This window comes from Geotrypetes seraphini, chromosome 1, assembly GCF_902459505.1.
Source record: "Geotrypetes seraphini chromosome 1, aGeoSer1.1, whole genome shotgun sequence".
Lineage (NCBI taxonomy): Eukaryota > Metazoa > Chordata > Amphibia > Gymnophiona > Dermophiidae > Geotrypetes > Geotrypetes seraphini.
The window spans coordinates 27,910,828-27,931,935 of record NC_047084.1 but is presented as its reverse complement, the minus strand read 5'-3'; the positions used below and the strand labels follow the sequence as shown (position 1 = coordinate 27,931,935).

Sequence of the window (21,108 nt, the reverse complement as noted above, 5' to 3'; positions counted from 1 at the left end):
AAAGAAATAGTAAGTGATAACGCTAAAAATATAAAAGTTGTGAAGGAGGAAATAGAGAGTCTGACAAATAGAATGCAGACAGTTGACTTCAAAATTGAGCAGTTAGAAAAGCATGCTGAGAAATCTGAGGCAGAGATGCTGGTGTGTAAAAAAGATCACAGAGAAATAGAGGCGTTGAAAAAGGATTTTGAAGACTTATCAAATCGTGAAAGAAGGAATAATTTGCGTCTGATTGGGATACCTGAGGGGATTGAGCAGAATGATCCTATTCAATTTGTGACTAATTTTATCCCAAAGATCTTGCCATTTAAAAGTTCTTTTCCTTTGGAGATAGAAAGAGCACATCGGATACCGATGAAAAGATCAAATAGTCAGAAGGGTCCCCGTCCACTAATCTTTAAGCTGCTAAGACATCAGCAGGTGGTAGAGATTATAAAGCTGGCTAAAACAAACAAGGATCTTAAATGCCAGGATTCTAAGATCTTTATAGTACCTGACTTTGCAAAAGCTACAGCCTACAAAAGAAAACAGCTTTTGGATTTAAGACCTAAACTGAGAGCAATGGGAGCAAGATATGGATTGATATACCCTGCTATTATGAGGGTAACTTATGAGAATAAAACTTATAATTTTGAAGAAGCAGGCAAATTACAGGAATTTCTAGATCAATATAATTTGCCTATGGTTTCATGAAAGTATTTAGAAAATGTAATAAATAATATACTTAGATTATTTTTGGTTTATATTTTTGAGTGAAAACTGAAAGATATTTTATAAAGAAGGAAAAAGTGGAAAAAAAAAAATAGAAAAGAAGAAAAATATTTTCTAGAAAATTGTTGCAGTTAGATTTAAGGGGGATCAACATTTCAAACAAGATTTAAAGAATAGAAATGAAAAATTTTAAAGAGACAATAAGAAAAGAAGAAAAGAAGATTTTGGCAAGGTAAGAAGAGGGATGGAGCATATAGGAAGTGAAGAAAATATGAGGAACAATTATAAGATTTGGATGGTTTCTTAATGTGAATTTATAATTTGCATTTGAGCGTGAACTGAGATAATAATATGAGGACACATAAATGCATTGGAGAAATGTGGGAACTTAGAATATAATAAGATGAAAAATACAAAAGACTAGTGATGTAAAGAGAAGAAGATGGACTGATGGAAATGACTTGAGAATTATTTAGATTTACAATTTGCATCTGAAATTGACTGAGATATAAGGATGATGTTGCAAAAATACTTTATTGGAGAAAGATGAAATAGCAATCTGCAAGAAGATGGAATAAGAGACTGAAACAGCAGGATGAAAATGTACAGTTGTGCAGAATGGAGAATAGACTGTAATAGATTGAAGATACAATGAAAATTAATGAGAGTTTTAAAAAATATGAGGTCTGCTTGGTTGAAATGTTTGATCCTTCTTTTGATGTAAGGTTAAAAAAAAAAAAAAGAATATTATAGGATGGAGTGATGTATGTTCCATTGAAGTTGTGAGAAACTTAGGTTAAACAAAAAAAAAAAAAATATTAATCTTGGGGGGGGGGGGGGGGTAATATATCGCACGAGGAGATAAATGAAGGGGATGAGTTCTGGGAACAGTGGATGAAAACAAGCATATCCATCCTAGATAAAATAGCCCCTAAACGAAACAGAACAAACCGCTCAAATAAATACAACAAATGGTTCGATTCTGAACTATTAAAAATGAAACAATTAGTAAGACGACTAGAAAGGATCTGGAATAAAACAGGAGAAATATCAGACCGGAACCACTGGAGATCTAACATAAAGGACTACAAACAACTGATAAAAGAAAAACGAAAAACATTCTACTCATCCAAAATACTTACACCCAATACGAGTTCAATAGGAATCAACACTAAAGAACTCTTCAACCTGGTTAAAAATTTATTTGATACCACACGTCACAATCATTCCATGCACGACATAAAACTTCCATCAGCAGACGATCTAGCACAACACTTTGACTCAAAAATTGTGAACCTAAGGATCAAGTGCCCAACAAACAACACACATGAACATCAAATAGCCAACATAAATGAAAATGAAATACCAGTGGATATGCTTTGGAACTCCTTTCAGGATCTAGAATGGAATAACTTCATAAAACTCTATAACAAATATACTAAATCAAACTGCATCCTAGATCCCTGTCCCCCCAACATTATGAAAGCAGCCCCATTAGACTTTAAAATAACACTGTGGAGTCATATGACCAATATGCTGAAAAACGGAAAATTCCTAACGAACAACGGTCACATTATAATCACCCCAATTCCAAAAAATCGTAAACAATCCCTAACATCAGTAACTAACTATAGACCGGTAGCATCCATTCCACTCTTCGTAAAAATAATGGAAGGCTTAGTACACACCCAATTGATGGACTACCTTGATCAGTTCTCGCTACTACATGAAACCCAGTCTGGCTTCAGACCTCTGTTTAGCACTGAGACGGTGATTGCAGCTACCCTAGAATACTTACGCAACTTATTCAGCAAGGGCCATAACGCCTTAATCATTCAATTCGACATGAGCTCGGCCTTCGACTTGGTGGATCACGATAAATTGCTACAATGTTTAGACGCAATCGGCATCGGAGGCGAGGTACTCGACTGGTTCCGAGGATTCCTCACAACCCGCACATATCAAGTACGCTTCAACTGCAAACTCTCTAAAACATGGAGAAACCCATCAGGCGTTCCACAGGGGTCCCCACTATCCCCACTACTCTTCAACGTCTATACATCTTCACTAGGCATGCAGCTGGCCCGGCGGGGTATAAAAGTATTCAGTTATGCGGATGACTTTACAATCATTATCCCGTTTATCACGTCTCCCTCTGAAATCACCCCCACAGCAACAGAAGCGCTAAACCTGATGCAACAATGGACCACAGAATTCAGACTGAAGCTCAATTCAGATAAAACTAAATTCTTTATAGCCTCGCCACACCCACATACCACGACAAAATCAATACACATTAACAATCTTAACTACCCCATTCAACCAACAATGAAGGTTCTGGGGGTATTACTGGACCAAGGTCTAACTATGAAAGACCATGTGGACTCCCTAGTCAGAAAAGGGTTTTTTACTCTCTGGAAACTTAGGTCCATTAGAGCATACTTCGACGCTTCAGCATTCAGAATTCTAGTACAATCCCTAATACTAAGCCACCTTGACTATTGCAACATTACCCATCTGGCCATCTCCAGGAAGCAAATGCAGAGACTTCAACTGATACAAAATGCAGCAGTCAGATTGATTTTCGGGCTGCAGAAGTCCGATCACATAACCCCTTCCTACCGACTCCTGCACTGGCTGCCAATGGAGGCACGTACGAAATTCAAGCTGGGATGTCTCTGCTTCAAGGTATTATCTGGCCTAGCCCCTAAATACATAACAGACCTCTTCTCATTCTCAACCAACAGACGTGAGAGAAGAACACACCTGAAATTTGTTTCCCCACCGGCTAGAGGATGCAAATATAAGAGATACCATCAACAACTTCTATCGTATCAAGCAGCCTTATGGGGAAAAGACTTAGAAAAACTAATTACACACACAAACAACTATGGTGAATTTAGGAAACACCTAAAAACATACCTGTTCTCGAAATACCTAGGTAACGATTCAGGACAATAGCCCCCTTCGTAATCCCACCCAGATCTGATCTTGAAAACTGTTAACCTCTAATCTCTAACTATGAATGCTCCACTCAATTTATGGAATTTTTCTAATTCATTGTAAATCGCACGGAACTTCACGGTCCTGCAGTATATAAACTGTTGCTATTATTATCACTGTTGTTACTATCAGATGTTCTCAGCTATACTCTGTAAGTCGCTGTCTGTACAGTTTCTCTTCGTTGTAAACTGCCTAGAAGTCGCAAGATTGTTGGCGGTATATAAGAATAAAGTTATTATTATTATTATTATATTGTAAGAAATGGTTTCCGAAATATTGGGTATATCCTTTTATAAATATATTAGAGGTATAGGATGGAAGAATGTTTGGAAATTTGAATGAGGGGGGGAAGTATATAATAAAGAATTATAGTAAATATGGGTATTTAGGGTATTGAAGAATGGATTGACTGCAGGAGAATTTAGTGTTGGTTGTTTGAAAGATTAGAGAAAGAAAAATGAGTATGTTATTGCCTGTGGGGAGTTTATTTTTTGCTCAGTAATATGTGCGTTTCGAAGTTTGCATTTGTGTTAGGGGAGGGGAGGGTGGGGGATGGGAATGGGGGGGATGGGGAAAGAGGGGAGGGGGGAGACTCATATATTGGTTTAAGGAAAAAGAAAAAATGTATATTTTATGTTTGAGTGGATTATATATGTATTTTATATTTTATTTGTAAAATAGGTTTTAAAATTTTTTCTTTGAATGTAAATGGCCTTAATCACCCTATAAAAAGGAAAAAGGTATTGGAATATATTAAACAACAAAATATAGATATATGTTTCTTGCAAGAGACACATTTGTCTGGAACAGAGTCTATGAAGCTGACAGATAAGTGGATAAAACAATGTTTATTTGCACCAGCGGTAAAAAAGAAGGCAGGAGTTGCAATATTGATTAATAAAAAATGTCCAGCAACATTTAATATGGTTAAGGCAGATCCTCAAGGAAGGTGGTTACTTGTTGACATGAGCATGGGCAGTAATACAATGGCGTTACTAAATATATATGCACCTAATTCGAATCAAAGTGAATTCTTTATATCTCTACAACAATTAGTTTTACCACTGGCTACTACTAATTTAGTGGTGGCTGGGGATTTCAATGCTGTTATAGATCCAATAATGGATAAAAAGCCTAGTAGAATAATGAAATCAATGGGATTAGATAATTTGGTACAAGTATGTAATTTAAAAGATATATGGCGTATTCTTCATTTTAATGATCGGGAATTTACATTTTGTTCACATGTTCATCAATCGTTCTCAAGAATTGATTATATTTTTGTTTCAGATCAGATGGTACAGCAAGTTATAAAAGCTGACATAGAACCAATAGTAATATCTGATCATGGTGGTATATGGATAGAAGTTAACTTAGTAGATCCAGATAATTCCAAACCTGTATGGAGGTTTGATAATACATTGCTTGCCGATTCTAAATTTTGCACAGAATTTCAAAATAAAATAAATGAATATTTTAGACTTAATGATTTAGAGGAAATTTCGATTGGAATTTTATGGGATGCTTTCAAAGCAACTATGAGAGGACAAATTATATCATATTCTGCATATAAAAAGAAACTGTTAAGAAAACAATATGTGAATTTGGAAAAAGAAATTAAGAATTTGGAATTAAAATTGGTTAATAAATGGGAACAGGAGACATTTCAAATATTGTTAAAAAAAAATGTGAATATAATGAAATTTCCTCTGGGTTAGTAAGGAAAGATATTTTTGCTCAGCAGGTGGTGTATTATGGTAGTGCAAATAAGGCTGGAAGATTATTGGCAAATTATTTAAAAGCAAAGAAAAGGAAGGAGAAAATAAGCATAATTAAAGATGAGTTAGGAAATTCTCATTCTCAAATTGGAAATATATTAAAACAATTTTTAAAATATTATAAGTCATTGTATTCTTCGGAGTCTTATTTAAATAAAGAGAAAGATGGGATGGATTTTTTGAGTTTAGTTGAAGGTCCTAAGGTTCCTGATCATATAAAAAAAGTTTAGATAAACCTATATCATTAAAAGAGTTACAAATGACATTGAAATCCCTTAGAGTTGGGACCGCTCCAGGTGGAGATGGATTTACAGTAGAGTTTTATAAAGAATTTCAAATTTCCCTATTACCGTATTTATTAAAATTATATCAGGATCAACTGAATAAAGGTTGTATATCAGGCACTATGGCAGAATCTTTAACTATTGTTTTGCCAAAGCCAAATAAAGATCCAACATTGGTTTCAAACTACAGGCCTATATCTTTAATAAATGTAGATGGTAAATTATTAGCTAAGATTTTAGCATTAAGATTGGCTAAAGCTCTTCCGCATATAATAGGAATGAATCAAACTGGATTTATTGCTCAAAGACACTCTTCTAATAATACTAGACTGGCATTTCAGATGTATTATTTAACAAAACAAATTAATGATCCGGCTTTTTCGGTTTCACTAGATGCTGAGAAGGCTTTTGATCGTGTAGAATGGAGTTTCATGTATCAAGCTATGGAATGGTTTGGTATTGGATCCGGATTTATACAAATGATACAAGCATTGTACAGCTCCCCAACTGCTCGCTTATATATAAATAATAATTTTTTGGATGCTTTTAAGTTACAGAGGGGAGTTAGACAAGGTTGTCCATTATCTCCTTTGCTCTTTGATATAGTTCTTGAACCCTTATTATTAGCTATTCGACAGGCAAAGGACATACAGGGTATTCAATGTGCTGGAGTGGAATATAAAGTATCTGCTTATGCAGATGACATCTTGCTTCATTTGAGGAATCCGGAAACAACAATCCCATGTCTACTGAAGGTCATAGATACATTTGGAAAATTCTCAGGATACAAAATAAATTGGACTAAATCAGAGATTTTACCTTTAAATGTGCATTGTACAAAAGGTATACTTGATTCTTTCCCTTTTATATGGAAAGAGGATGGAATAAAGTACTTAGGTATTTGGCTGAATAAAACACTTGAAGAGACAATGAGAATAAATGAAAAATTTTTATTACAAAAAGTTACAGAGTTGTGTGAGCAATGGAATCCTTTACATTTGTCCTGGTGGGGAAGAGTACAAACTGTTAAAATGATGATTTTGCCTGTGGTTTGCTATCAATTGGGAATGATACCAGTGTTTTTTCAGGGGTCTTTCTATAAAAAATTAAATAGTATTCTGGTTAAATTTATTTGGCTGGGTAAAATTGCAAGAGTGGCTTTAGTGTCTTTGCAAAGACCAATTGAGGAGGGTGGGGTAAATTTTCCCAATTTTTATAGGTATCATCAGGCCTATATCATGCGCCAAGGTATATATTGGGTCCTCCCAGAGCTTTTGGAACAATTACCAGAGTGGTTAAGGGTGGAGAGATCACTTATCTTTCCACTTAGGCTTGATCTTTTGCTTGGTATAAAAGTGCCTAAAATACGTAAGGACAATAGAGTATTAATGGATACTTGGAAAACATTAAGGTTTGTAGACAAATTAACTACTGATTCTATTTTAAAATTGAAACAGACTATTTGGGTAAACTCCAAGATACAAATAGGCGGGTTTAAGGTTGTCTGGAAAGATTGGATTAAAGCAGGTATAAGATCATTAACGGAAGTAATTGATAATGGTAAGATGCTTGAATTTTCACAATTGCAACATAAATATGGTCTGAATAAAAAACAAAGTTATAAGTGGTTGCAATTGAAGCAGGCTATTCAGGTGGGGTTCCCTGAATGGAAATCTTTAAATGATCATTACAGCTTAGAATTCTTATGTTTCCAGGCAGATTTTCTGGGTCACCAGGCCGCAAAGTGGTATAAAATTATATCTAATTATTTGAATAAGAAGTCTAAAAATGGATTAAGAGATATTTGGAGCATTGAGATTAAGCATCAGATTAATGCATCTCAATGGCCACGTATTTGGTCTTGGAGAATTAAAGGTACGATGTCAGCATCTATTAGGCAAACATGGTTCTTTTTGTTGCATAGAGCATTCTGGACCCCTACTACATTACAAAAATTAGATTGCTCTAAGTCTAATAGATGCTGGCATTGTAAAATTGAAGTTGGAACTCTAGACCATCTTTTATTTTATTGTCCATGTATTCAGGTATTTTGGATATCAATATGGGATCAAGTTAATATGTTGATGGAGAGTCATGTGGCTTTATCCTATGACACAGTGATTTTTGGAATGTGTATGAGGGCCAAATGCCAAATATCTGCAGCAAACAATAAATTATTGTTGATTCTTACGGGAGTGGGAATTCAACAGATAACAACTAATTGGAAAGACTGTTCTAGATTGAATTGTAATTTTTGGTGGAACTCAGTTTGTCATATGTATAAGATGGAAAGATTTCTTGCGATACAGAGGGGGTATTTTAAAAGATTTCAAGAGGTGTGGAGGCCATTAATTGAATATTATAACGAGTAAAGTTTATTCTTTTTCCTTAGGGGATAATATATAGAAATGGAATGGGATGGGATGGGAGGGATAGGGAGGGAAAAATATTGGAAATATGTTGTTATGAAAAATAAGGAGATATATGTAATAGGATGGGATATTTATTGTTGTGCATTACTGGGTATAATAAAATGTTTAAAGTGTTTGAGGAAGAAGGATGGGGGGAGGGACAGATTTCATGTCAGATTAATTGTATTATCAAAAAGGGATGTATAATTATATATAAATTTGGAAGGAATATTTTATTGATATGGAAAAGGGTGGGAGATGGGGGGGAATAAAAACATGTATAATAATATTGTTTAAGAATGCCAAGTGTGTTATGTAAATTAATTGTAATAATACTGTACACTTGTTGAAAGAAATAAAAAGGAATAAAGATTAAAAAACAAAAAAACTGTCAAGGAAACAGTCGGATAGAGAGAAAGCAAACCGATGTCACTTATCTTCCTTTCCGTCATTAAATAAAACATATGTACTGCCACCCCACACTTCTGTGACTAGGCTATGCAGAGAAACCCAGTGGTTTATGACAGCATAGTATTACCACTCCACACCTTTCCAGGAATTATCTGTTAGGGTGCACTGTAAGTACTCCTTTAAACCTTTCCTCCTGACCCCAATACTGCAGACCAGTCTCATTAATGATCACTTTGCAGGAGTAGAGGTGCACAAGTACCAGTACAGTAACACTCATGATATCACATCTACAGAAGAACTTTATTCCCTATTTAAACATGATGTATAGCTTAAGCAGCCCTTTTTTATGTAGGGGGAAGTTGTGAATGAGGAAAGGCATCTTATTTGTAACACGTTTTTTAAACAAAAAGTGTCATTCAGTGGAATCGTGTTTCTCTTAAGTACATATGTAGAAATAAAACAAAAAAGGAAAAATAATACTAACTTAATGTGGTTTAGGATTAGCTTTCGAAGGTAAACCCTTCTTCCTCAGATCACAGGCAGAGGAAGCTACCATATATGCTCGAATATACTTCAAAAGCTACCGTATATACTCAAATATAAGCAGAGATTTTGGGGGCCCAAAAAGGGGGTCTTGGCTTATATTTAGGTCAGCGCCCTACCTCCAGACCTGTTTCAGGCCTCTGCTGGGCCTTCAGTATGACCTGGTGGTCTAGCGGTGGGCCGGGACAAGAGGGATCACTCCACCTCCTGTCCCCGCTAACTCTAAACTTTTAATTCCCTCCCACCTCCCCTGCACACCTTTTTAATTCTCTAGCGGTCTCACAGTGGGCCGGGACAGGAGGGATCCCTCCTGCCTCCTGTCCCGGTTAACTGTGATAATTTGTACCTCCCTTTCACCTCCTCCATGTATCTTCAATTCCCTGGTGATCCAGTAGTGAACCGAGCAGAAGCGATCTTCCTGCGATCCTGATTGGTGAAGAGCCACAAGCTGAATGACTGCCACGAGTCCCGCGAGAACTCACAGCAGTCATTCAGCTAGTGGCTCTTCGCCGAGCAGGAGCGAAGGAAGATCGTTCCTGCTCGGTTCACCACTGGACCACCAGGGAATCGAAGAGTACACGGGGGAGGTGAGAGGGAGGTAAAAATACTTACAGTTGTGGCTGGGACAGGAGCAAGTCTTATGGTAGATCCAGTGGAGGCCTGCAAACCACAGGGCGCAGAGCCTGGGAGGGCAGGGAGGGAGGCTGGGTGCAGAGCCGGGAAGGGCGCTTGAAAATTAACCCCCTCCCATATTCGAATCAACCTTTTTTTTCTCCTTTTGAGAGCAACAGGGCTACCTAGGCTTATATTTGAGTAAATACAGTAATCATAAACTATATTAAGTTAATCCAGGGGTCTCAAAGTCCCTCCTTGAGGGCTGCAATCCAGTCGGGTTTTCAGGATTTCCCCAATGAATATGCATGAGATCTATGTGCATGCACTGCTTTCAATGCATATTCATTGGGGAAATCCTGAAAATCCGACTGGATTGCGGCCCTCAAGGAGGGACTTTGAGATCCCTGAGTTAATCCAATGAAAAGGTATTTTTTTCCTTTATGTTTTTATTCCTACGTATTACCTTGAAGAGTGTACTAACACAGCCATCACACCATTTCTCTTAGTTATATTAAACCCCTTTAAATAATGAACCCACCTGCAGACTGCGTACTGAGAAATTTCTAGATTCAATGTCTCAAATAAGGCTCCTCATAGTTGCTGCAGTCTGATCACAGAACACCATCTTGTTTTGTGTGGTAACGGAAGAGGGGCAGAGGAAGATATTTAAGGGCACTTTAGAAAAGAATGACTTGAACACCAGAGATACATCTTCTGCCATGGTGATCTACACTCCGTTGCACCCCCCCCCAAAAAAAAAAAAAAAAATGCTACAACAGGAACAGAGAAGGCAACATCCTTTACAACAAATTGTGATCTCAAGCCAGAAAAGTTGAGGAGCGAGTAGGTGGTTTGGACAATCCACAATATGGCATCTCTTCTACCTCCCTCTCAAAGACTAAAAGATAACTTTGACGACTGCAAGGGTCAGATGGTCTTTCTGCTGTTGCATTTTATTACTATATCTTTGGGGGGGGGGGGGGAAGACACAACCATGACACTCAATCCAGTCAACTTTTGTAAGATTTCCACAATGAATATGAATGAGATTCATTTGCATGCACTGCTTTCACTGCATGCATATTCACTGTGAAAATTTTGAAAACCCAACTGAGTTGTGGCTCTCAAGGACTGTGGTTGCCCTGCTATATATGCTGTATTCTAGAAAGCAATAGGTCCACTGTAACATTTGCTTTAACACTATTAATGACGACCCTACTTTTTTTCTTTTAAAGAAAAAAAATGTGAGCAGCTATACAGAAAACATGCCAGCTTTTTATTTTCTTACCTCTGGGCTCTTGAGAATGTGAAGACATTCCTCAATGGGACGTGGCTCATCAGGTAGCTCAGTTTTATCCTCATGCTCATTAGTTTCCATTGGAGTACAATCACCCACTATAAACTTGGCCTTTGGGGATTCCTTTACTGGTAATGGTCTTATCACTTCTACAGGAGAAAAGTGCCATTTAGCAGAGGATCTTTGGATAGTGACACCACTATTTGAATCTATCAAAGAGTTAGACGTTACCATTCTGCCCTTTGCAATCCAGGAACTCCTCTTCTATTTGTGGCAGTTTCTTGCCAGGCTTCAAGGGCAGCGATTGTCTCCTACAATAACTATCAGGTGCCTTTCTCTGGTTTGCCACTGGAGAGATCTTCAATGAAAGTGTAGACTCTGTTTCTGTCTGTTCAAAAAAGATGTACTTGATTGCAAGGAGAAGGGCTAAACCAAGGGTGATCACTTGCTCTATGTCCATGCTGATCATTCTAGAAAGAAACAAAGATGTGTGTTAAAAATAGCTTCCTTGTTTTTAACGGTCATTTGACCTTCAACAAAATCTTCTCAACTAGAAGAAACTACAATACGGGAATGTGTTTCAGCAGGCAAGGATTTTCCTTTTGGTGTTTAATGTACCAGTACAATATGTAGAACAGACGGATGAACAAACACCCTTTTGCGCTGACAAACAGCTATGCCTGCAGTTCAAAAAGATTCCAGATCTGTGATCTGGCAGAAAAATCATTACAAGATGCGTTGAAGAAGATAACTGAATGTAGCATCAAGTGCTAACCTACCTAGAGATATAGAACTGCCAAAAGGGCACTCGAGGCTCGATTCTTTTTGGCATATTTTCATCCAGCGCCACTGTCACTTTCAGACCTTCTGATGTACTGTTTTGAGGAGATGGCTCCGTTATCCAGCGACTATGAGCATGAACAAGGACCAAACCTAAGGACTTTAGAAAGCAAAAATGGGATAAATTCTACATTAATTTAACAGCTTTGAAGCTATCAGAATTACAACTGAACTTGCAGATCTGAAAACTCTTGTACATTTTGAGGCACAAATTAAATTCCTATTATCTTACACTCAAAATTCCAATTTGTTGTTGAGGTTCTAACAATGCATCATACTAGGAGTAAATGTGCCTTATGCTGCTCTATACATAAACTTGTGTCCAAAAGCCAATATGCCATCAAACTTTGTTGGACCAGTTTAGGGCATCTGAAAATTAGGGATTTATAAACTCCAATTTTCTTGGCCAAATTGAAATGAATGTGAATGTTTGGTATGGCCTCATTGGTTCCCTTTTCTGGCAATCTTTTCTTTCCAGCTTGAATAGTCCCTACATCAAAACCCATGGGCAGAACTGACTTGGACTGAAGATGATGCAATGCTAAATGGCCACCAGAGTGATTTTCTTTTGTCTATGAAGCCAATTTACTGCATCCATTTGCAGACTAAATGGAAGAAAGGATATAGTACTATAGGAATGTTCTGTAAGAGCCCATTCTTCTGCAAACTTTCCCATAGCTTATAAGAGATAAATCTAACCTTCATAAAAAAAAGAGAACCCTCCTCTCTCCTTGGATTGGTTTATTATCTTTTGCCTAACTATGTAGTTAAGTGCAAGGTATTAGATGGGGAATTATTAACAGCTGCCATCAGATTCATTGTCTAGTTAATAGTGGTCAGTATTGCCATAGGGAGGGTAGCTTCATGTGGACAGTTTATTGGTTTCCTTCCAATGATATACCCACAGAAGACTTCCACTTTAGTACTCATCTCCTCTCACAAAGTGCTTGTCATTGATAAGAGTTGCTATTCAGCCGCCTCTTACTTGACTTTCTGCCTTTTCTGTGCATCGTCTCTGGATACACTTCCACTGAAGACATTAATAAGATGGTGATTTTATTTCCCTTGCAAGTTGTTGCTCTCCTCTCCCAGCTCTTGGATTTATTCCAACTGACTCTAGCCCCTGCAATTTTCTGAGTCAGCAAGGAATTTGGGAATTATTTCGAGTCTTATCTTTTTATGCTATTTCAGTTTCAGTCTTCACTTAGCCATCAACACCAGTTTTACTTTTGCTCAGCTGGATGACTTAATCCAGTTTAAAACATACCATAATCATTTTGACTCTTTGTGTCACAGGGTTTGGTTTGTTGTCTTCTTCTTCCAGAACACGAGCAAAATGGCTGAGCTGCCAAATGGGATGCCCCTCACGACTTTCTCGGGAAAGCTGTGAAATGGTTAAAAGCAAACACAGATGACTATTTAGCATTGTAGATATACGAGGTACTGCTTTGGTACATCACATTTGATATGATTAAATAAGAATAGTTCATTAATAGGATGGACTTGCTGATCATTTTCTAACATCATCTACTAGGTAATACACTGCTATGCTATGCTCATAAGAGAGTTTCTATACTGGGACAGACTGAAGGTCTATCAAGCCCTGTATCCTGTTTCCAACAGTGACCAACCCTAGGTCACAAAAATACCTGGCAAGATCCCAAGGAGTAAAACAGATTTTATGCTATCCTAGGAATAAGCAGTGAATTTTCCCAAGTTCCTCTTAATAATGGCCTATGGATTTTTGTTTTAGGAAATTATCCAACCTTTTTTTTTTAATTCTTTATTCATTTTCAAATCTTGCAACAAGTGAACAATATTCAATCAATTAATTCATACAAAATCACTTGACATTCTTAACAATTATTATTAAATGCATATAAAAGAGACCCCACCCACACCCAGCCCATTCATCAGGAACAAACCCATTAAAATACAAGACATACCTCCCCAATCCCACACTAAAAATATTCCTATGTAATAAAAAGGTGTCCAAGGTGTCTAATCATTAGAATATGCAATCCATGGCCCCCAAATCTTTTTAAAACTATTGTAATTACCTTGCTGTATAGCAAGCATTCTCTCCATTTTATAAATATGATACACTGAATTCCACCAAAAGGTATAATTAAGTTTAGTATAATCCTTCCAATTTCCAGTAATATGTTGAATGTCCAACCCTTTTTTTAACCCTAACTGCTTTTACCACATTCTCTAGCAATAAATTTCAGAGTTTAATTAAACATTGAGTGAAGAAATATTTTCTCTGGTTTGTTTCAAATCTAGTACTTAGTAGCCTCATCACATGCCCCATAGTCTTCGTATTTCTGGAAAGAGTAATCAAGCAAGTCACATCTACTAGTTCCAATCCACTCAGTATTTTATAGACTTCTATCATATCTCCCCAAAGCCATCTCTTCTCCAGGCTGAAGAGCCCAAGCTGCTTTAGCCTTTCCTCAGAGGGAAGTTGTCCAATCCCTTTTACAATTGTTGTCGCCCTTCTCTGTACCTTTTCTAATTCCACTATATTTTTCTTGAGATGCTGCGACTAGAATTGTACACAGCATTCAAGGTGCAGCCACACCATGGAATGATATAAGGGCATTATAACTTCTCACCTTGTGGGCTGTATTTTCCATTTCTTTCCTGATAATTCCTATTTGCTTTCTTAGCCGCTGCACACTAAGCTGAGGGTTTCAACATATCCTCAATGAGGACACCTAGATCATTTTTCTGCCCAGTAACTCCTAATATGGAACCCTGTATTGCGTAGCTATACTTCAGGTTCCTATTTTCCACATGAATCACTTTGCACTTGCTCACATTAAACACCTGCCATTTTGACGCCCAGTCTCGCAAGGCACTCTTGCAATTTTTCCCAATCTTCTAGTGATTTAACAACTTTGTCATCGGCAAATTTAATTATCTGTAGTTATTCTCATCTCTAGATAATTGATAAATATGTTAAAAAGCAGTGGTCCCAGCACAGACCCTTGATGAACCCTATTATTTTTACCCTTCTCCTTTGAGAATATTGGCAATTTAACCCTACTCTCTGCTTTCTATATTTTAACTAGCTCTTATTCCACAATAAGACTCCTATTCCATGACTTCCTAATCTTCTCAGAAGTCTTTCATGAAGTAAATACCTTTTGAAAATCCAGATACATAATAGCGACTGGCTCATCTTTATCCACATGTTTATTCATACCTTCAATTCAAGAAAATGAGTGACCTAGTAGTCCTTAACACAAGCATTTAAATATGGTGATCTGATCTTTCAAGTTTTATTCCACAAAAAAGTGGGTACAAGCATGATGATGTAATAAGATTTCAGGGAGAAAGATATCACATTACAAGCCAAAGCTTATCAAAGGTCTGTCCCTGTATAAGACTCTGGTGAAACCTCATTTAGAATACTGTGTACAATTCTGGAGACCACACCTTCAAAAAGATATAAACATGATGGAGTAAGTCCAGAGGAAGGCTACTAAAATGGTCATTGGTCTTCATCATAAGATGTATGGAGGAAACATGGAATAGAAGAGATATGAGAGAGATGTTTAAATATGTGGCATAAATGCACTTGAGGCAAATCTCTTTCATTTGAAAGGAAGCTCCGGATTGAGAGGACATAGGATGAAGTTAAGAGGTGATATATTACTTTTGAGCCTAAGGAAATACATATTTTTTTTCCAGAAAGGGAAGTGGATGAGTGGAATAGTCTCCCAGTAGAGGTTTTTTTTCCAGAAAGGGAAGTGGATGAGTGGAATAGTCTCCCAGTAGAGGTGGTAGAGACAAAGACTATGTCTAAGTTCAAGAAAGCGTGGGACAGGAACATGGGATCTCTTAGGGAGAGGAGGAAATAGTGGATGGGCAAACTGGATGGGCCATTTGGCCATTATCTGCCTTCATGTTTTTAAACAGATCATGAAGCTGGCCAAAGTGTGTACCTTTCACAAATGCACCAATATTTTTACATTTTTTGATTTCCAATATTTACATTCCATCTTTACAATACTGGACTAAATAAGCTGGATTACATTCTCTCATCAGTGAGTAAAATACAGAAAATGGCTAACTGTAAGGATACTCGAGATGGCTGAAAGAGTAAACTTTTGTATGCATACAGGTTTTGTCATTACCAACTCCTCTGTTCATGAATGGAAAGTACTGCTTCTTCTTACCTCCAATACTAAGGATACGCAGGCTGGGAAGAAGGTCATGAAAACAAAATAATTGGCCAACACAGACATACAGCCAAAACAGCACATGATTTCAAGCTGCCGCACTCCTATACAAAGGAGAAAATGAAGTCAAGTGTCAGAATTTGCAGCAACATAGTAGCAAGATTGCATCTTTGACAAAACACACTCTACTGAAATATTTTTTGTTAGGTATATATATTTTATTGGGGGGGGTTAGGGGAGAAATATTTGATCTTTTTTAATATGTTATGTTTCTACTTGAATTATATTTATTTGTAGTAATTGAGGGTGAATGGGTGGGATAGGTGGTAATTTTTATATTTCATGATTATATGTGTAAGATTTTCAAGTGTTATATGTTTGTTACGTATTGGTATAATTTTGTACACTTGTTGATGGATTTAAAATGAATAAAGAATTTAAAAAAAAACAAAACTACAAATAAAAACTGGCCACATTACAGTATTTGGCTGTCTGTAAATAATGGCTCACCTGACATTGTACCAACCCCGATCACAAGACATTCAACTAGTGCATCAAGGGTGAATGTGGGTCCTAGGATTGCCATACCACGTGCAATATTCTCTCTTACTTCATCCTAGAAGACAGATTACCTGTCAATAAAGGAATAACCATACCGCAGAACAAAACCTTTACTGTCTCATGCGTTTGCTTTGTGATAGACAGGTAGCTGTGATGACTTTAAGATGAATTCTAACTAAACTCCTCCCTACCTTCTCACCTGAAGAAATACTCTAATCTAAAGGGCAATTCTTTTTTTTTTTTTTTTTTTTTTTTTTTTTTTTCAGAAGAGAATACTGAAGCTCTTCCTCGTGGACTAAAGGGCAATTCTATGAGGCTGTGGGTACTTTAAGCAGTAAAGTACATGCCAGCTTTGAGGTATTTTAATCATATACAAATGGCTATGACCACATACATATGTAAAATACATTAATAGAATATTATAGTGTTAGTGCCCAAAATTTTTTTTTAAAAAAATAGGAAGTCAAGCTCCTGTCATTCTGTAGCTGATTTAATAGTGCAGGACAGATAGGACAATTTTGGTGGAGCCAGGGCCTGTGTGCCTCCTCCCGCTGTTCTAACACTTATGTGTTACTTTGTTCATAACAAGAAATATTTAATCAAAATCATTTCTAATCTAGTGTGTGGGAAATTAGTGGCTGAAATCTTCTACCCAGTGTGTGGCGGTGGCCAAGAAAGTAAATAGGATGCTAGGAATTATTAGGAAAGGGATGGCAAATAAAACCAGAATACTATTTTCTCAGTATTGCTCAATGGTGCAACTTCACCTTGAGTACCACGTTCAATTTTGGTTGCCACATCTTAAAAAAGATATAGTAGAATTAGAAACGATTCAAAGAAAAGCAACCACAGTGATAAAAGGGATGAAACTCTCTCATATGAAAGGCTAAAAAGGTTAGGGCTCTTCAACGAGGAGAGATATTGATTGAGGTCTAAAAAAATCCCAAGTGGAGCAGAATGGGTAAAAGTGAATCAATTTTTTACTCTTTCAAAAGACTAGGGAACACGGAAATACTTCAAACAAATCTTTTTTTTTCCACTCGATGAATAACTTAAGCTCTGGAACTTGTTGCTGAAGGATGTGGTAAAAGTGGTTAGTGTATCTGGGTTTAAAAAAAACAAAAACGGTTTGGACAAGTTCCAAGAGGAAAAGTCATAGTTATTATTGAGACAGACATGATGGAAGCTGCTGCTTGCCCTGAGATTGATAGCATGGAATCTTGCTACTCTTTGGGATTCTGCCAGATACTTGTGACCTGGATTGGCCACTGTTGGAAGCAGGATTCTGGGCTAGATGGACTACTGGGTTTACCCAGTACAGCTTTTCTTATATTCTTAGCTAAACAAGAAGCATACTTTCCCAGACCTGCATCCAAATCAAGGGTTCTCAACTCTGTCCTCAAGAACACCCACAAAGAATATCCAAGAGAAAGAGCTGTCTACAATGGAGGAAGTGTATGCAAATTTAAATGTTTATTCATTGTGGATATCCTGAAAATCTGACTTGCTAGTTGTGTCCGGGCTGGATTTGAAAATCCCTGATCCAAACATATATGGATTCTTTTCACACAACCCCCCAGAAAATAAACAACCTCTCTCTTAGGATCTTCTTGGATCTAACGTATCCTAGCAGGACACCAAATACAAAAAATATTGAGGGAGATGTGAGATGGCACACGAAGATACAACACTGGTCATCTTGTAAGCCTACTTGACTTTTGGAAGGTAAATTCAAAACTGAACTATTTTCTGTCATGCTATTATGCTATCAGTATATTATTGGCACCACAGGAAATGCACACAATCAATTATACTGTTTATCTTAACAACTGGATAGGGCTGAAGTTCTACATTATCAATCTGGTTACTGCAAGCTATATAATGATTTGGCTGGTAATAGCTCTTACAAGCTTGTGTCAGAAAAGTTTTGAGTGAATCATTAATACCATTTTATTTCAATATATTTGAATCTGATTAAGCTTTATCTCAAGTATGTCTCAGCAGCGTTGAAAATATGATAAGAATAAAAAAAAGCCAAGGATAAACCAACATAAAACCATGACTTTTCGTCTAAAATTTCTCATGTATGCTTCTGACAGATTAAAAAAAAAAAAAAAAAAAAAAAAGGAAAGAGTTGTCGTATGCTGCTTACTTCTTGCTTATAAACCCCCTAAACAAATTCCAACAGCCCTACCAACGGAGATGGGTACAGATCATATCAACACCTGCTGGAGAATGAAAGAAGACTGAGGGAAATAGAGAAGGGAGTATAGTACAGTGGTGCCTCACACAACGAACTTAATCCGTTCCAGGAGCAAGTTTGTTATGTGAAACGTTCGTTGTGTGAAACGCGTTTTCCCATAAGAATACCTGTAAAACAAAATAATTCGTTCTGCAGCCCTGTTGTCCCATAAGAATACCTGTAAAACAAAATAATTCGTTCTGCAGCCCTACATTTCCCTCCCTCCACCTCACCTCACATGCAGAGCCTGCCAGCCTTCTCCCTCACCCAGCCGCATGATCTCAAAAAGCTGTGCACGCGCAGCTGCTGGAGTTGATCAATGTTCTCTCTCCTGCAACTTCCGGTTTCCGGTTGCGTCAGAGGAGAAGATTGAACAACAGAGCATGCGCGCATGTGCTGCTCTTTGAAAGTGTGTGGCTGGCCGAAAAAGAAAGCCGGAAAACTCGGTTTTTAAGGTAAGGTGGAGGGTGCTGCTGTTCCCGGCTCACATTAGAAAGCGGCGAGAGTAGTTCCGCCCCCCCCCGGGCCCCTCGGGCGACTTCGTTGTGTGAAACGAAGTTCGTTATAGGGAGCAAGACAAAAAGTTCGTTATGCGCAGCGTTCGCTGTACGAGGCGTCCGTTATGCGAGGCACCACTGTATATACTGTCCCACAGTTTTGTTTTCAGCCTCCACCTGCTGGTCATGATTGGATATATACCATTTGTAAAGATTAACATCTACTGGTCTGGAGAGTGCTAAAGAAAGTAGAATTTTATCCTGTATTTCATTTTGATGTTTTCTTTGACATTCTCTTATGGACCACTTTGGGTCAAGCCTCAGTTTAATGGAAATGGTATAAAAGTATAACAATTGTCCAGGAATAAATGTATGTGTCCACAGATAAACATATATATCCACTCTAGCTACATATTGTGCATCTGGGCATATTTTTTTATACCGAGATATCCTCTACTCTGCCAAACATTTCAGCAAAATAGGCAAAATCTTCATATGAAACACTGACCTGTGAATTGGAACTAAGTGCAAATTTGGCTAATGCACTGGCTTTGGAGAGATCAATCAGTAGCAAGAAAAAGGGTAAAGCTTCACTGAAAAAGAAGATATAAATGAACATTGATGAGTGGTCAGAGAAACCAAAAGAAACTGGTTACTTACCAGAAGAGCACATGTAAGAAGAAATGAAGTACTATGAAGTTATAAAATACGATCATTATTTTAGAAATTCTATTTGTGATTTAAATGAGTAAAACCCATATTTTAAACAGCTGGTATTTACTTTAAATCTGTTCTACACAAAGACTTCAAGAAGATATGGTTTTTGGGTGGAACCAATATCTGCACAGGTATTTGAGGGAATTCACATGTATGTCAGGATTAGAGAATCCACCATATACAAAACACACAATTTGTTCTTTTTTTATATGGGAGTTCAGATTCCACCATTTCAGATGAAATTGGTAGGAGTGGTGCTCTTCATTATTCCCTTCACAATTCTTATATATAGAGTTGAAGGACATTATTAAGCAGGCTTGTCCAGTGGGTACAGATTTCGAATCCCTGGAGGGTGATCATAATCAGAAGATGGAATTATATCGAGATACCATTAAACAGAATAAAATTAAGAAATATAAATGAGACGAAAGAGACTATATGAATAACCAGGTATATTTGTGGTTATTCAAAGGAAATTCGACGCAAGGGAATAAACAGGCCTTTGATGAGGATCAATTATCCACAGACTCGAGTATGAGCAGTGGACAAAGTAGAGGCCAGTTGACTACTAGAAGACAACGAGGACAAGGGGGTTTTCAACAGGCACGGGGACATCGTGGATGGCAGAAATCGCGAGGACCCAGACAAGTGGGATTTCAAGCACAACAGGGGCCTATGCAGCGTCCCCTGACAAAGTCACAGCAGCGGATCAATCAGCTGTAGTTAATTTATCTAGAAGACCTTTGACAGAGATACAAGAATCGCTCCTCAATATGGGTCTGGGTTTTGTTCCGAGTAAAAAATATGATGCCTTTGAAACTCGTCTGTCTATATATAGTCTCTTGAGGAAACTCCATCTGAAAATGTTCTTTATTGATCATAGACCGAAGGATGATGGGACCCTAATCTCCCGGAGATCTGGCTGGATGCCTTCTACTATTCTACACCCGAATTTGATTACATTTCGGGACTTGATCTTAGCGGATGTGGATAAACTGGAAAAGGATA

The 21,108-nt window shown here is 37.4% G+C and overlaps 1 protein-coding gene across 4 annotated transcripts in view; it reads right to left on the bottom strand.

The window, feature by feature from the left end:
- HMGCR (3-hydroxy-3-methylglutaryl-CoA reductase) overlaps window positions 1–21,108 on the bottom strand; it is a 145,594-nt gene that overhangs the window by 59,498 nt on the left and 64,988 nt on the right. For all 4 annotated transcript variants that reach the window (XR_004537928.1, XM_033929298.1, XM_033929296.1 and 1 more), the window contains exons 5-11: window positions 19,892–19,976; window positions 16,594–16,699; window positions 16,081–16,187; window positions 13,161–13,277; window positions 11,833–11,993; window positions 11,285–11,523; window positions 11,045–11,202 (exon numbers count right to left, since the gene is read on the bottom strand). Coding sequence is in view for 3 of the 4 variants with exons in the window: in XM_033929298.1 (XP_033785189.1) it covers window positions 11,045–11,202; window positions 11,285–11,523; window positions 11,833–11,993; window positions 13,161–13,277; window positions 16,081–16,187; window positions 16,594–16,699; window positions 19,892–19,976 (973 nt within the window). In the remaining variant the exon portion in view is untranslated. The remainder of the gene's footprint in view (window positions 1–11,044; window positions 11,203–11,284; window positions 11,524–11,832; window positions 11,994–13,160; window positions 13,278–16,080; window positions 16,188–16,593; window positions 16,700–19,891; window positions 19,977–21,108) is intronic.